Genomic DNA, 17,304 nt, shown 5'->3' on the forward strand with positions numbered 1-17,304 from the left:
GATATGTGCAAAAACACAAAACAACATAATCCATGAACATACAAGAGAAGAGCTGTAGAATAGCTGTCCACTGGAGTGACCACTATGCATGAAAAGGTTAAGCCCAAACTGATCTCAAGTGGACCAGTAAAACAACAGCATAATAACCTGTAAATAATAAGGACTCCAAATTTTTTCTCTTTGTTTTAGTGCAGTCAAAATTAAATTATGAAAATATGTACATTTACAAACTATCCAAACAAAAATGATATGAATATCCAGAAAAAACTGAGATTACTTGAGAAAAATACGTGCAATTTTAACAATATTACACCTCAGCTTACCATTTATACATGCATATTATTGATTGGATCTACAAAGGCACAAAATATTTAATAACAGGAAGTATAATGTTAAAATTTTACTTACAAAATTTCAGGTTTTCACATTTTGTTGTTAAAGGATAGTTTGTAAATGTTAATATTTTCATAATTTAATGTAACTTTTTACACTAAAACAAACAGAAAAATATGGAGTTGTCATTATTTATAGGTGTAATGTAATATTATGTTTTTCACAATAAACTAAGAAAATTTGGAGTCATTATTTATAGGTTATTATGCTATTATTTTAGTTGAGATCACATTGTCCTGTACGTGGAACCTGAACTAAAACGAGTTTGACATCCTTGATTGTTAATATCTGAAGTCTAATTTTTTTCAAAATCATCCCGCGGGCCGGACTGGAACCTTTGGCGGGCCGGTTTTGGCCCCCGGGCCGCATGTTTGACACCCCTGCCTTACGGAAGCTAGACCATTTTTGTGCAGTTTTTTTTATTCGGTCGTCATTATTTATGATAACAACAACAAGAACAACAACAAAAACAACAACAACAACAACAACAACAACAACAACAACAACAACAATAATAATAATAATAATAATAATAATAATAATAATAATGATAAATTGTATTTGTAATGCACTTTACATTTTTGTCTAAATTATTTTATTTTTATCATTTCATCTTATTATTTACACAGTTTATGGCATGAATTTCTCTGATATCATCAAATCTGATATCATTTACTCTTACAGGTCTATTATACACAAACATTTTTTGCATCCTCTGGGGACTCTAGAGTCAAAACTGTACCCTCAAAACGCCATAAAATCATCATATCATATCGTATCGTATCATATCATATCATATCATATCATATCGTATCGTATCGTATCATATCATATCAATATTTTTCTACTTTTTTAAATGGTTAAAATACTGAAATGTATTGAACTTTTGGTAGTTTTGATCAGAGCTGAAATAGTAGCGGAAGAAAACAGAAAAAATATCAATATCTTATGATTTTACAGCATTTTTTGTGCATTTTGGCTTGAGAGTTCCCAGAAGGTTGTTAATTACAGTGATCAGTAAGGATTAACCTGTAAAAAAATGTTTTTCAACTGTTCATTTAAGAATTAAAAAGCTGAAAGCTACTTGTGAAAATAAAATAAAAATAAAATAAAGAAAAAACTGTTATTACTACCTTTAACATATATATTGTAATTTACAAAATATGCCGAATTTAAGGCTTTGACGTGTTTAGATGTGTCACATTTTTTCATACTGTAAGTGTTTAATTTTTACTTGGAAAACGAATTAAACTTAAAAAAAAATACAGCTTTTTAAAAATGGTATTCTGCTTGACTTTTCCTACAAGTCACATTAGGTTTTACTGTCATTTTATAGTGTTATTATATATAACATTTTTCTTGCACGTTATCTCCTTTCTAATACGCTATTTAACAGTTTCTCTCGTTTTACACTGTGGTAAACACCAAACATTAACACCAACTGCATTTTCTACACTTTACGGTAAAAGGGGGCGTGGTTAAACTTTAACCAGGAAGTTCACCACACCGGTCCGTGTTTACACATGCTCGCACTTTCACGTGAGGCATATTATTACCGTTATAATGTCTTCGAAGAAAAATAAAAGTAAGTCGAAGAGGACTAATGAAGGGGACGGTTCCCTGGGGCTGAAAGAGGAGGTTTTGAGTGACTCCTCTAACCTACAAACCCCCGCACGCGACGGAGGAAACAGCAAAAGTCTGAACAGCAACTCATTCACTGTCATGGATTTTATAGAAAAGGGTGAGTTTGGTTCATAAAGACAGTAGTTAGAGGTGTATAAGCGGGCTAATGTCACAGTAGAGTTGACAAATTATTCGTGTGTGTTATATAGAGGCGGATATTGTCCTGGTGTCAGTCAGTGATGGATGGAGGATGTGAGGCTGTTAGAGAAGGGATGCTGGTGTAGTAAAGTTTCCATAGATTATCAATAGAATCACTTATGTTTTCAAGCATCTGATTTATCCCCCCAAAACACTGTCTCCATTTTATTTACAGGGGAATATGACAGAAGCAAAAGTAACCTTAAACTTTGGAGGTTTCTTTTTTTAATAATTGTATTTTTTTATTTGGGAAGATACTTTACAACGTAGTAAAACAAAAAACAAAACAAAAAAAAAAACAACTAAGCACATTTGTATGTCATGTCTGAAAAATCAACAATGGTAAAGCATGACATTTAACCCTTTCATGCACAGTGGTCACTCCAGTGGACAGTTCTTCTCCAGCTGTTCTCTTGTATATTAATGTGTTTTGTTGTTTTAGTTCCATATCAGCCAACACAGTGGACACTTATGCACCATCTCATATCCCGACATTCATACCATTACTGTAACTTTGCTGTTCTTGATAAACCTGATCTGCACTAATATGTTTGAGTGTAAATCAATTGTTATTTGTTAGACAAGAAGGTTTTTTTTTTTTGCACATTATCTCGATGAAATGAGGAATTAATAGCATTAGAATATGTTAAAATGTGAGAAGACGTCAGATTAGCAGCATTAAACATGTTTTTATTTCATTGTTTTCATATCCCTCTCCGATATTGGGTTTTAAACACGTTTCTTTACTTCAAAAATTAAATGCATGGATATTTTTGTAACTCCACAGAAAAAAAACACCTTGATCGCATTGTTTTTTTCATGCCTAAGGAGGAATAAAAACACTGAAGAAAAAAATCTTGACTAAGGTTCTCACAATTAATGCATGAAAGGGTTAACATAAACACTTAAGTTTAGAAAAAAAAACTCTTAAAATAAGTTTTCCCATTTTTTTGTTATACTTTGTTAAATCACATACATCAGAACAAAAAGATGTCACATTTCCCCCCTTATTTTCACTAATTTTGTTTCAAAATCCACTCAAGTTTCAACTCCACTGCATTCAACTTCTGATTTTGTCTATGCTGATTTTGCATAATTTGGATTAGGTGGTGTCTGAAATATTTTTCTTGCTGTATCTCAGCCTCATAATTGTAGGGAAAACCTTGATATTATTGCTAATGGTCATTACCAGTACTTACAGGCTGTGGGTAGGGTGGTCATTGCTGTCTGCCAGTGTGTTTGTTTATGTTTATGTTTATGCATTTGGCAGATGCTTTTTTCCAAAGCGACTTACAGGGGAAAACCAATCAAATCACTCAATCAATCAAATTTTATTTATATAGCGCAAGATCACAACAAAAAAGTTATCTCATGACACTTTATATATAGAGTTGGTCAAAACCAGACTCTAAGCCAATTTACAGAAACCCAACAGAATCCTCCTGGAGCAAACACTTGTGACTGGTGACAGTGGCGAGGAAAAACTTCCCTATAACAGGCAGAAACCTCGAGCAGACCCAGACTCCTGGAGGATGGCTGTCTGCCTTGACCATGTTGTGATCATGTTTGTGCCATAACTGGATAGTAAATAGAACTAAGATGATGAAACTCAGCAGAAATGTTGGCCTGGTCACTCCTACTTTCTGGGCCAAAATCTTAAAGTTCACAGGATCAATTACTTTAAACCAGTTTATAATGAGATGCATAGGTTAAGCAGGTGTCACGGTCAACATCTCTTTTTAATTCAGTCTCATTAACTCTATATTTAATCAAAGGCTGTTTGTTGGGTCTCTGTAATGTAAGGATACACACATTTAAATTCACCTCATATTTTGTACATTTTCCCCACAGCTGATGATAAAACACCCAAAAGCTGCAGAACGTCCTTAGCCCAGATGAGCCTCAATTCAATGAAGTCTGCGGGCGTTTGTATCGGGAGACCAGTCCTACTGACGAGTCCCACAGGACAAGATGTATGTTATTGTCTCTTCTCTGTGGATTTCATGGACTCTCACCAGGCTCAGACCATCAGTTAACAGATGGTTTTTCACCTCCAGACATGCCATCCACTGCACGTGCATATATTTGGTAATTCTGAATCCTTTTGTGCATTCAGAGACTTTTCTTTTCTGGTTTCCAGGTGTGCTTGGGTTGGCCTGTTGCCGCATTTCCAGGTGGAAGAGTTGGTCTTCAGAAATGTGCGCAGAGTAACCTCAAAGTGAAACCGGGGGAGGAGGTGACAGTGCAGCCGCTGACGGGTCCTGTGCTTCAGGCTCAAGAGGTGGTTCTCTCTAACAAGTAAGTTAAGTTCATTTGTAACCCATATGCATAATATCATGTGTCATACACTATAGAACAGAGTAGAATAGATCCTTATTGTCACTTGTCAACAATAACAATGAAAGTCAGTTTAGCAGCTCTGTTCTATTTAGCAGCAAACACACTTAGTGCAAAAAGACTGTAAAAAATATCACACAAAATATTGGAAATGTAGGCATGTGCAAAAAGCTACAGAATAAAATATTATATATACATACGCTGCTGAAGTACTACAAAAACAACTGAAATATACGAAAGCTAACTGTAAGGATATATACTGGGTGGGGAAGCAAAATTTACGATATTTTGAGGCAGGGATCGAAGGACAGTGTATGACCAATTAGTTTATTGAAAGTCATGACAATTTATTTGCCACAAGAAAATGTACATAATAGAAAATGTTTTTATTCTATGTGTCCTCCTTCTTTCTCAATAACTGCCTTCACACGCTTCCTGAAACTTGCGCAAGTGTTCCTCAGATATTCGGGTGACAACTTCTCCCATTCTTCTTTAATAGTATCTTCCAGACTTTCTTGTAATAGTTTTGCTCATAGTCATTCTCTTCTTTCCATTATAAACAGTCGTTATGGACACTCCAACTATTTTTGAAATCTCCTTTGGTGTGACGAGTGCATTCAGCAAATCACACACTCTTTGACGTTTGCTTTCCTGATTACTCATATGGGCAAAAGTTTCTGAAAAGGTATGGATAATAGTGTTAGGTATGATTATGACATCAATATATGTTTGGTTTCAAAACAATTGACGTAGTGCCTGCTGAGAAAAAACAACTAAATGTTCATTGTAAATTTTGCTTCCCCACCCTGTACAGGTAATATACAGGTGAGATTAGGAAAACAAGGTGCATGTGTTGTTAGTACTGCACTGTTCATTAGACTTTGGGGGGGGTGGGGGGGGGGTGTTTGTGTGTGTGCACACATTTATCATCATATAATACATACACACCTCACTTGGTTTAGGAATTTTAAGAAATAGTAGTGGCCAAAATTGTTAGAACACTTGGCATATTTACAGTTTTTTCATATTTTTTTGTTGTTTTTTTTTATTTGGCTATTAAAATACTGAATACAAAGTCATCATTTTGCTCTGTAAACTGTAGAATAGAGCCATAAAATCATATGGAGATTTAGGTCCTTTTCATCCCAAAAAACAAGGCAGACCTATTTCACTGTCAATGTCACACAATCATGTTCCTTCACAGAAGAAGCCAAATGACTTTTATAATCACTGTCAGGGGTCATCGTAGTTAAATTGATGGGGATGAGTCTTCGGACACAGGTGTGTGATTCTGTTGAAGTACAAGGCCTGTCCTGCTCATTAAGTAAATATTACAGTTAACAGGGATAAAATCTTAAATATTTCCTCATATTTGTAGCACTAAATGTAATGTTTTGGAGTTCTGATGTTATATTCAATTTAGTAGTTTTAAATGTATTTAATGTTACAAATGCATTTGTGATGTGCTTAAGTAGACGAGCTGTTGTGTATTTTAGATACATGCTGCCATCTGGTGGCTGTATCGTGGAACTATTGTTGATCAGTGCACTTCATATTGAGTCGAATATGGCAAATTATGTGTGTTTTTTAACTTCTGCATTCTCTCTTTAGGTCAAAAGATGACACACTCAATACAGATGAGTTTAAGAACTTCTTCTTGCGGTCTTTAGGTGAGTCGCACCCTTCTGATGTTTAATATTCATAATGTTATTGTCAGAGCATTTCAAGTGGGTTTGATTATATTATATTATATTGTTATATTATATTATATTATATTATATTAGATTAGATTAGATTAGATTAGATTAGATTGGGAGATATAGAGGATCCTTTATATCCACTGTCAACAGACTTTACAACACCTCAGTCTGATGATTCATAAACTGAATATTGCTTGTTCATTAATTCTGTTTTTGTTTGTTTGTTTGTTTGTTTTTTAAATTGACATTGTGAAAAAATACATTTCCTCTAGGGATCAATGAAATATCTGCATTTGTATCAGTAATAACAGTGATTTTAGGTACTATTTTGTCATGTATTTTCCATAAATATGACCCTACTATTCATTTCTGTTTTATGTAATACTGTGCATTTACTCTGTTTGGATTAAAACTGAGGTTCAACTAAGGATGACTTGTGATGAATTCTTCTTTGTTGAAATAACTCAACTGTTTCGTCTGTTTGGAACCAGTTGGAAACATCATTCTGCCAGGAAACGTCATCTCCCTGAGTTACTTCGGGCGGTCGTGCAGCCTCCGAGTTGAGACCATAAGAGGAGAGGACGGCGTCACCCTCCAGAGACCCCCTCCTCCCCCGGGACCAGGTCCTGATGTGGACGAGTCCTCCTTGTCCCGCTCGGTGCTGGACTCGACCCCCACTGACCTGTCTCTGCAGCTGAGTTTGCTCACAGTGGAAGACAGCGATGACCAGAGTATATGTGCAGACCCAGGCCCTGCATACAGCACCCCACAGAGAACAACCCACCCCCCCTCTCTGTCCTCACCGCCTGCACCCACCACGCCTTCCTACAACTCCCAGAATCCACCTGGAGAGTCAGGGGAGAATACAGTCAGTCTGGAGAGCACACAGGGCTCAGAACAGACAGAGAAAATCCCAACAGCTCCCCCTGGTGGATGTGTGAGTACTGACACCTTCTACCGCCTCTGCTCTTCCACTAAAGTCAGTTTTAGAGACAAAGCAGGGCAGGATGATCCAGATGCAGAGGATAAAAGGTCAAAGGTCACATACAGCATGATTGGCGGGCTCAGCAGCCAGTTGGATGTGATCAGAGAGACAATTGAACTTCCACTGAAACAACCGGAGCTGTTCTCCAAATACGGTAGGTCACCAGATCACACAAACATCTCATAAAGGATGATGATCTGATTATTCAGGAGGCCATAAAAAGTGTAAAAACCAACACTTATGCCTTAAAATGTTTTAACATACAGTTTTGCAGTTTTGATGGGCCTTAAAGTATGCTTTTAAAAGAAGTTTAAGATATATTCACTAAGTTTCATTCACTTCAGCATAATTTTTAAATGTTTCTGGGAATATTCTGTTGTGATCGTATGTAATAAAACAAAACAAAACAAAGAAACACTCAGTAAAAAACTGTGCAACCTGGTAAGAATTTATCAGAGCTCACTACCTAGGATATAAGAATATGAAACATCTTAAAAGTACATGAAAATACAAGTTACTGCTGAAAATAGTAATTGTATTTTGGGTATAAAGGCACTAGAGGCCCACTTGAAGTCTGAAAAACAATAAAAGAAACTTTAAAAAGAAATCAGATTTTTAGGCCTTAAAATTTGCTGTAATTATCAACCTGTGCAACATGGTCAATATTTATCAGAGCACACAGATGTCTTTATTAATATTTTTATCGTTGTTTTTATTGTTCTTCTTACATCTGCGTCTATATAATTGGAAAATAGCTTGAACTAAGACTAGTTAAATTTGAGTTGAGTAAATATAGGGTATTATGAACCTTAAAAGGACATAAAAAATAGGAGTAATTGCTGGAGGTGATATCGAAAATAGTGAATATGTAGTCTGTTACAACTCATACAAGGAAATGCTTATATGAGGAACTTTGAGTATGAAGGCATTAGACACACAGGAATTCAGAAAGACAATAAAACAATAAAACTCTAACTCTAAACAGCCTTATAAAACCCTGTTATTATGTGAAATGATGCAGTGTGTTTTGTAAGCGAGGGAACAATTCCCCCATAAACTTCAAATATGTAAATTTCTGACCTCAGGCATCCCACCCCCACGAGGAGTCCTTCTGTACGGCCCCCCAGGAACAGGGAAGACCATGATAGGACGAGCCATAGCCAATGAGGTGGGAGCTCACATGACCGTCATCAACGGGCCAGAGATTATGAGCAAGTAAGTCATTGTCATACGAATGCAACAGTTCTGTCTCATTCCCTCAGTTACTCAGTACAGTTAATGGTGTAAATGAAATATAATGCACAACTGACAAATCGTCCATTTGCTTTCGCTGAAGACATGCAGACAAGTGACAAATTAAAGGAAAACCCAAACTTTAAGTGTTTCCTTTAGATATAGGGGTCATATCGGTGTCAGTTTCAGCAATTTCCCAGTAATTTCAACATCTATCAGTTTAGATATTAAAGCTGACTTGACCTTTAACAGATCTGAAATCAGTTTTATTATGTACACATTAGAAATGCAATGATATAGAAATTTCATATCATGGTTATTGTGACCAAAATTATCACGGTTATCATTATTATCGTGGTATTGTTGAAATGTGTTCAAAATGTTCAAAAAGTACTTAAACACACACTGAAATAATTTAATCAAGTATTATTTTGAAAAAAAAAAACAAACAAATAAAATAACATACACAATGTACTTTCTGTTGGCAAAACCATTAAAATATTAACATGTAAACATCAAACATACAATTGTGCATTAAAGATGGCCCCCTATGGCCATAAGAGGGAACTGCACTTTGTGCAAATTGTACAGGGTATCCCATAAGTCTCCATACACAGGAGACATAATACATTCCATACATATATGGTTCTAACATGTATTTCTTTATATTTCTTCTTTATAGTTCTTCAGCAGTGGAGGACATGCATTGAAATGTGTTCCCGACAAAATGGCAGTCATATAGAGCATTTTATACAAATAAAAATGGTTTATGTCAAGAAACGTTTATTTTTCCTATGTATGGAGACTTATGGGACACCCTGTAGATAAGAACCAAGAATACTTTTCTTTACATTTAGCGCTTAAGACTAGATCTAATCTTATAGATTTAAAAACTGGTACAGAAGGAACACTTTCACTGTTTCATGGACCTTATCTAGAAATCAAATGTACATATAAAAGCAACACCTCCATTTGTGTGTGAAGTGTTGCTCCCCCTTCACTGATACTTTTTTCTGCATTTTCTGCAGACAGGTTGACCATTTTCAATTAGTTTCCCCTCAGCATCCTTTAAAAATCCAAAATACGTCCAGACTTCCGACTTTGTCCTTTTAGTGGGGGAAAAATTTCCAAAGCGCTGTCTGTGCAAGTGCCTTCTGCCATGTTTTCAGAGGCCAAACATTACAAACTATGCATACATGCCTGGAGTGCTGCTGCTTCTCCAGGAAATGAGCAGTATCACCATGAGTGTTTCTAAGTGTGGTAATCGAACACAGTTTTAATGATAATGATAATTTGAAACACCAATAGTAACAGTTTTGAATTTTACTGTGGTTTATCATTATACCGGTAATCATTACATCCCTAGTACACATGTAAATCATAGTCATCATTAAGAGTAATCTGTGTACAAACTTGAGGGTGGTCACTCAGAACAACTTTGTACTGATCTGATGGTGTAAATAGACCTACATAATGCCATCTAAATGCTTTTCACAGCAGAACAGAACCACCAGATTTCCTCCGCTGTTGAAGCATTCAGTCCTGCAGTGTTTCTTGCTGAATGCCACACATATACTTACCCACTTGTGGAGAACTTGGTGGATTTATGACTCATGTACCCGTATCAGGTTTTTCCACATCTTCCTTGACCAGTGCAGATGGTTTTTGACCACTGAAATCAAATGTTCATGCCATTTTGTAATGAGGGGGTTATGCCCTGCAGCCCTACTATATTATCCTTCTCTATATAATTGCTGAACTAATGCACGAGCATTAGTCATTAAATGTGCGCTGTTGACCACACTTTCCGTCCCCTTTCACTGATGTCTTTCCCATTGATCTAAATGTCACTTCAGTCACTGTGACTGAAGCTCCTGCCATCTGCGCCTCAACAGTGAACCATCTCTGAAGCCCATTCCGATCTTTTCGTCTTGTTTTCTGGGTCCAAACTCAGAACCAACTGGATCTGCACAGGTTTTTTCAGGGTTCGTACAGGTGCTTGAAATCCTTGAAAATACTTGAATTTCAATGTTGTGTTTTCAAGGTCTAAAAAGTGCTTGAATTTTTGTTTAAGTGCTTGCAATTGTCTGTGATCTGATTTATTTGTTCCTTTTTACCTCCGCCAAGGAGGTTATGTTTTTGCCGGCGTTGGTTTGTCTGTCTGTCTGTCTGTCTGTCTGTCTGTCTGTCTGTGTGCAAGATAACTCAAAAAGTTATGGACGGATTTGGATGAAAATTTGAGGAAATGTTGATACTGGCACAAGGAACAAATGATTAAATTGATTGAACTGATCTGCCTTGGCGGAGGTCTGTGCTCTCCGAGTGCTTCTAGTTAAATATTCATTCTGCCAGGTTAGATGGCAAGCCAAAGCTATTTACAGAGAGGTGATACATTTTGAAAAATAAAACTTTATGTCAAAAAAATAAAATTACCAGGTGTTCTCAGGTTGACTCCAGGTAAATTTTTATCTTAATCTTTGTCGAGGTGTGAGTGTGACTGAAGAACGCCAAGTAGCTTTCCTTTTTTTGAATAAAACTTTATGTTCTCTTTTAACTTCTAAACTTTTTGCTTTTATGAAATATAAATTTAGATATTTATAGGATCATACATTGTACATTATTGTGATAAAAAGTGAAAAACAAAACAATCAGGAGTATATGTATTCCTGTAGATTCGTGTTTTACCCCAGTGATAAGGTGATGTGGTAGAAAAATTTGAACGTGACCTATAAAAGCGCTTGAATTTGACCTTGAAAAATGTGTACGAACCCTGTGTTTTATACATGATAACACTGGTACAGTGTAGTGGCACCTTTGTGGAAACGTGCATTTGTTGTGTTTGTTCCTCCTTTGTTCAGGTTTTTCCTTTAATTTGTATGTTTTTTGTATTTTTACAGGTTTTATGGTGAAACAGAAGCAAGACTGAGGGAGATTTTCAGTCAAGCCTCTCAGAAGTAAGGCTCAATATTATCATCACCATCCTCATGTGTCTGTTAATGTTTTAGTTTGATGCACCCAAAACGCATTTTTTGCTGCTAATTTGTGAAAATATGTTCAATGGGAATTAAGGCGTAGATCAATACATTTTCCTAAATCCTAGGAATCACAAATTTTTGCCACTATGACTATGAATTAGGCTGTGAAATGGGCATTAAATTATGTTTTAAGTAGTCTTAAAAGGGTCTTTAAAAGGTCTGAAATTTAACCTGTAGAAACCCTGAACATTATAAACACTGTTAGAGTATGATAAATATGTCTTCCATTCTCGTTGACAGGCAGCCTGCGATAATCTTTATCGATGAACTGGATGCCCTGTGTCCAAAGCGGGAGGGAGCACAGAATGAGGTGGAGAAGAGAGTCGTTGCTTCTCTTCTAACTCTGATGGATGGGATGGGTTCCGTAAGTACACTTTAGAGCAGGGCTGTCAAACTCATTTTAGTTCAGGAGCCACATCCTCCCAATGTGATCTGAAGCGGGCCAGACCAGTAAAATAATAACATAGTAATATAGAAATAATGTCAACTCCAAACTTTTCTCTGTGTTTTAGAGTGAAAAAGTAAAATTACCTCATGAAAATGTGTACATCTACAAAGTATCCTTTTAAAAAAATTGAATACAGTGAACAACCATAGAAAACTGAAATATATGAAGAAAAATAAGTGCAAATTTAACAATATTATCCCTCAGTTCATCATTTACACATATGTACTACAACTTACAGATCAAAGTGGATCTACAAATACACAAGACATTTCATAATAAGCAGAATGTTGTTAAAATTTCAGGATTTTCATTTTTGTTGTATTTATTTATTTAGTTACAGGACAGTGTGTACTGGCATTAGTTGCAAAGAACAACATGTATGCACCAGATTTAGCAGAGAAGCTCATTTCTGTCCCGTTCCGTTTTTCCTGGACAAACGACTAACATAATAAAACATCACATAGATTACAAAGTACTAATATACTGGAAGAAAACCGTTAAACATGACAGAAATAGGAGAGTTTGCTCTGGCTGAACGGTTACAGCCAAATACATAAAAAGGGGCTTGCATTCTAAAAGTACAATAACATTTCCTAGAATAAGAATAAGATATACAAGAAAGAAAAAGAAGGAGAGAAGAAGAAAGAGGAGGATCAGGTTATTCACATTTTTTGGGAAAGGATAGTTTGTAAATGTAAACATTTTCATGCAACTTTACTTTTTTTACACTAAAAGAGAAAAATGTGTGTTTGTCATTATTTATATGTTATTATGATAGTATTTTACTGGTCTGATCCACTTTAGATCATATTGGTCTGTATGTGGAACCTGAACTAAAATGATTGATTGTTAATTGTTAATATCTTCAGTGTGATTTTTGCATTTCACAAATTCATCCCACAGGCCGGACTGGAGCCTTTTAAGGGCTGGTTTTGGCCCTTTGGCTGTATGTTTGACACCCGTACTTTAGAGGAAAACCTGTAAGAGTCATTCGTCACGTTCTGAATTGTAAGCAAAGTTTTCTACATCAGGATCTTTAAGGCGAGCCGCTCTGTGTTGCATTAAGTAAGAGCTTCATGTTTAATAGGTCTACAATAAAAGACCCAAGCTGCAGAACGAGGCTCTTTGAGGATGAGGCCTCATTGGAAATGCAGATTATCATGCAGAAACCATCTCTGCCGCTGGACGCCCTTCAGACACGGCGAGTTGTGTCTCATGGGTGTCGTTTTTCCAGCGAGTGCTCTGTCAGTGCCTGATGAGAAAACAGATGATTCCCCCCACACACACCCAATGGGAGCCTGGGAAACCAATCACCTCAGGTTGCCGTGACCTGCCAATTTGATATAACTTCATCAGCAGAACAACTCCATGTCCCCTGGAATAAAAGAGCTCACATTGGAGCCGGTGATGTTGCACAGATACTCCAACTTCCAGTCTGTTCCCCGCATCGTTCCGTGTGTTTTCCAGACCCAGTGATCCAAGGTCATCAGTACTGATTAGTTTGTGGAATGCGGAGAAAGCACTTCCTGCTCCTCAGCATTCTTTCTTGCGCTGTAATTTATTTGTGTTTCAATTTTCCCTGCGGTATAGAAAGCTGGAAAAAATATTTCTCATCTTGCTGCCAGACCACCCCGAGAAAAACACTGGACTGAGTTGAGTTTAGCATCAGAACCGGGTCAAAACCGAAGCCTTAACCCTTTAACCCCTGACGTGTCAGTGGTGAGCATTTGGAATGTATGATTTATTAAGAATATTCATAAAGATTCAACCGTTTGCTCAATAGGAAAAATTCTTAATGTGCTGATAGAATGGACCTTGTTCTTTCCATAGACATCTGAGCATGCTCAGTGCAGCCCCCACCACCTGTGTAATGGGGATCAAAACACAGACCAGTGAGTGAGACCGACTCACTATAAAAATAGACGGTTTGGGCTTTTTTACACCATTTTGTATGTGTTGTTTTTTTTTTTTTTGGTTTTTACTGTTATTTGCAGTGTTGTGGTGATTTTCTTTTCTTTTTTTTTACTGTGTTTTTACCAAGTTTTGACCGTGTAACTGCTTTTTGGAGTTCAACCAGGTGTCTGATTCAGAAAGAAACAGCCTCAAAGCAAAAACTACTGGGCCAAAATTCAATTACTTGTTGTTTGTTGTTCAGTGTGTTCCAGTTCACAGTTCAGGTTAAACATCTTAAATCTTTTATTGACGTACATTCTGAGTGCCATATATAGTAAAAACCTGTCAAATTTCAATTCTTTTTTCTGTCATTTCACCCTGTTTTGACCTAAAACACACAGTAAAGCAAAACTGGTGAAGAAAAGGAACACTAGCACATACTCACAGCAGCTTTTATGAACCTGAAACAGATGCAAATTCACAGCAGCACATTTACCTGGAATAATGTTTCAGGGATTAAAGGGTTAAAAACACATAGAGAATCATAATATGTGTTCAATACAAAGCTAGAAAAGTCATGTTGATAATTCAGTGGCTAAATTTAGGATCTAATTCCAGCTTTAAGTCTTTATGTGGGTTCATGGTGATTTGAAAAGATCTGATCCTCATCCTTCAGTTCATTTTATGGTTTCATTTTATGGTTTCAACACTCAGAACTCATAAAACTATATAAAGCCCGAGTCATCTGGACGTGTCTAATCCCTGCTCTTTGTCTGGTTCTTATAGGAGAGTCACTCAGGTCAGTTGTTGGTCCTCGGGGCCACAAACCGGCCCCACGCCATCGACCCCGCCCTGCGCCGGCCCGGACGCTTTGACAAAGAACTGGAGGTGTGTACCCCAGCTGTGGTTAAAAGTTTTGTGCTTTTCATTGCATTTATTTGCACGTTTTTAAAATGGTAGTTTTATTAGTTTCTGTGGTAATTTCAATCTTTCTTTGTCATGTTGGGTATTTTAAGAACTTCAGAAATGGGTTGTGTAATAAAAACTCAACAAAACTTCACAACATCAAAATATACGTATTCACTGTGGAAATATGAACAAGTAGATGTGTGTCAGTCAGTGTTTTTAGTGTGTTATTGAGCTTACATATAAATAAACTGACACAAAGATATAAGTTTCAGGTTCGTAAAGCTTCAGTTGAAATCTGATTTCATTTAATGATTTTTTTTCTTCTTTTTATTATTTAAAGTTTGCAATTTATAACAAAAAGAGCACACAGTAAAGTGCTGCATAATTTTGCAAAAGTATTTGTCCATCTTTAGCTTTGTTGCTTTTTGCAGGGTTAAAATGAATAAACATTTATTTCTCATTCACTTTTCTTCAGCTAAAATAAGAAAATACAGGAAATTTCTGCACAGCCTTAAAAAACACACACAAAAAAACCTGAAAATGGGTTCTAAAGGTTAAAGTCACTATTTAGTGCGACCTCTGACCCCATGACAAGAAAAAGGACAAACAATAAGAAACATCTGACGTGTTGAATGAAACCTGGAATAAAACATCAGAAAATTAATGCAATAAATCTCCTATTGTTTGAACAAAAGGGTTAAAAGACATGTTAAGTGCAAAGGGAGGTCACAATGAATACGACCACTTTGGTTTATAGAGACTGCTTTACCCCTGAATTTTTTGTTTTTACGGCTATCATTCACATGTATCAGACTGGATCTTAATACAGATAATAATAATAATAATAATAATAATAATAATAATAATAATAATAATAATAATAATAATAAACTTGATGTTGGGTTAAGACTTTTGTACAGAACTGTTTTCATGTAGGTAGTCAGTTTCTTTTACATGTCTATAAAAGGTTGTGCTTCTTGATTGGAATCACTCTTTCAAACCTTTTGTTAGTTTTTGTAATTACAATAACCTCCATCCCAAAAACTGTAGTGGACGTGAGCGGTCCAACACCAGATAAACGTTCTCAGTTGTAAATATCTCCATATCTGATGTTCGTATAATCAGTAATCACACTGCTGTGAACACCTGCCATTGCGATAAATGTAAATAAAAAGCTTTGCCCTGTACTCTAGGTGGGAGTCCCTGGTGCTGCAGAGCGTGCAGATATTTTGCAAAAGCAGCTGAACAAAGTACCGCACAGCGCCTCCGCCGAGGAGCTGACGCAGCTGGCGGACGCCGCTCACGGATACGTGGGAGCGGATCTCGCCGCTGTCTGCAAAGAAGCAGGTAAGTAAACACGGCCCTTCTGTTCTGTAGAAACTCCAAATGCTTTCAAAACATTCACTGTAGTTGTAGGAACCTGATACAAAGCCAAAATGTTTTGGATGATTCCATGTGAAGGTGGGTACCATCTGACACTTAACCCATGAAGACCCAAACATCCACCACCGACCAAAAACATCTACTGATCTAAATTGTTTAATACTTGTTGACTCACTAATCCTATCAATACAAGTAAGTAATTGGTCTAAAATACAGTTTGTCATTTTTTTAAATGGACATCAGATATGACCCATTTGGATGTTCAGAGGCTCCGTAGTTACTGTGGAAACACTGTCATCTTCTACAACATTGATTCACCAGTAAAACCCATAGAGTTGGATCAATGACAGTTGATGGACGCACTGGGTTTAAGTTTAGTTAATGACAGATTACTGAAAAGTCAGTTTTTCATCAGTTTTCTCTATTTTTGATATAATAACCCTCAACTTTAATCTGAGCTTTTATGAACATCTACATGATCAGTAAATTAAATATAAGAAAATACTTGATTTTCACTGGAAATTCACAAAATACAGAGGATAATATTATAACAAGAAAAGCACTTGGAGAGTGCAGACCTCCGCCAAGACAGATCTGCCTCCCGTGCGTGCGTGTTTGTTTGTTTGTTAGCAACATAACTCAAAAAGTTATGAACGGATTTTCAAGCCCCCCACCCTCGGTCGCCACCAAAATTTAATCATTTCTTCCTTTTGCCATTATCAACATTTCCTGAAAATTTCATGAAAATCTGTCCATAACTTTTTGAGTTATCTTGCTAACAAACAAACAAACAAACACACACGCACGCACACAAAGCAAAGCGATTGCAATACCTCCTGGCGGAGGTAATAAATGGTGATAAGATAAGATAAGATAAGATATCCTTTTATTAGTGCCACAAGGGGAAATTCCAGGTTTACAGCAGCAAAGTACAAAAGCACACAAGAGCAAAAGAAGTGCAAAACCAAAAATAAAGACAAATCAAAAATCAAAACACCTATACATCACTTCTTACGTACTTAAGTCTGTTACTCCTAGAAGGAGCATAGGCCACTGATGATATTTCTCCACCTCATCCTGTTCTGTGCCAGCCTCTCCAGATCTTGCCATATGTGTCCCACTCTAAAATCACTTAAATCACTTAAAAAAAGTTAAATAGAGAGAAAA

At 36.4% G+C, this 17,304-nt stretch overlaps 1 protein-coding gene across 1 annotated transcript in view; it reads left to right on the plus strand.

Annotated features, from left to right (window-relative positions):
- The first annotated feature begins 1,901 nt into the window (after window positions 1–1,901).
- Window positions 1,902–17,304, plus strand: part of afg2a (AAA ATPase AFG2A) — a 189,792-nt gene continuing 174,389 nt past the window's right edge. The window contains exons 1-10 of the mRNA XM_030145122.1: window positions 1,902–2,134; window positions 4,066–4,187; window positions 4,355–4,512; window positions 6,163–6,221; window positions 6,743–7,390; window positions 8,322–8,451; window positions 11,367–11,423; window positions 11,745–11,868; window positions 14,632–14,733; window positions 15,948–16,101. Of these exons, the coding sequence (XP_030000982.1) occupies window positions 1,957–2,134; window positions 4,066–4,187; window positions 4,355–4,512; window positions 6,163–6,221; window positions 6,743–7,390; window positions 8,322–8,451; window positions 11,367–11,423; window positions 11,745–11,868; window positions 14,632–14,733; window positions 15,948–16,101 (1,732 nt within the window). The 5' untranslated portion in view covers window positions 1,902–1,956. The remainder of the gene's footprint in view (window positions 2,135–4,065; window positions 4,188–4,354; window positions 4,513–6,162; window positions 6,222–6,742; window positions 7,391–8,321; window positions 8,452–11,366; window positions 11,424–11,744; window positions 11,869–14,631; window positions 14,734–15,947; window positions 16,102–17,304) is intronic.

This window comes from Sphaeramia orbicularis, chromosome 10 (genome assembly GCF_902148855.1).
Source record: "Sphaeramia orbicularis chromosome 10, fSphaOr1.1, whole genome shotgun sequence".
Lineage (NCBI taxonomy): Eukaryota > Metazoa > Chordata > Actinopteri > Kurtiformes > Apogonidae > Sphaeramia > Sphaeramia orbicularis.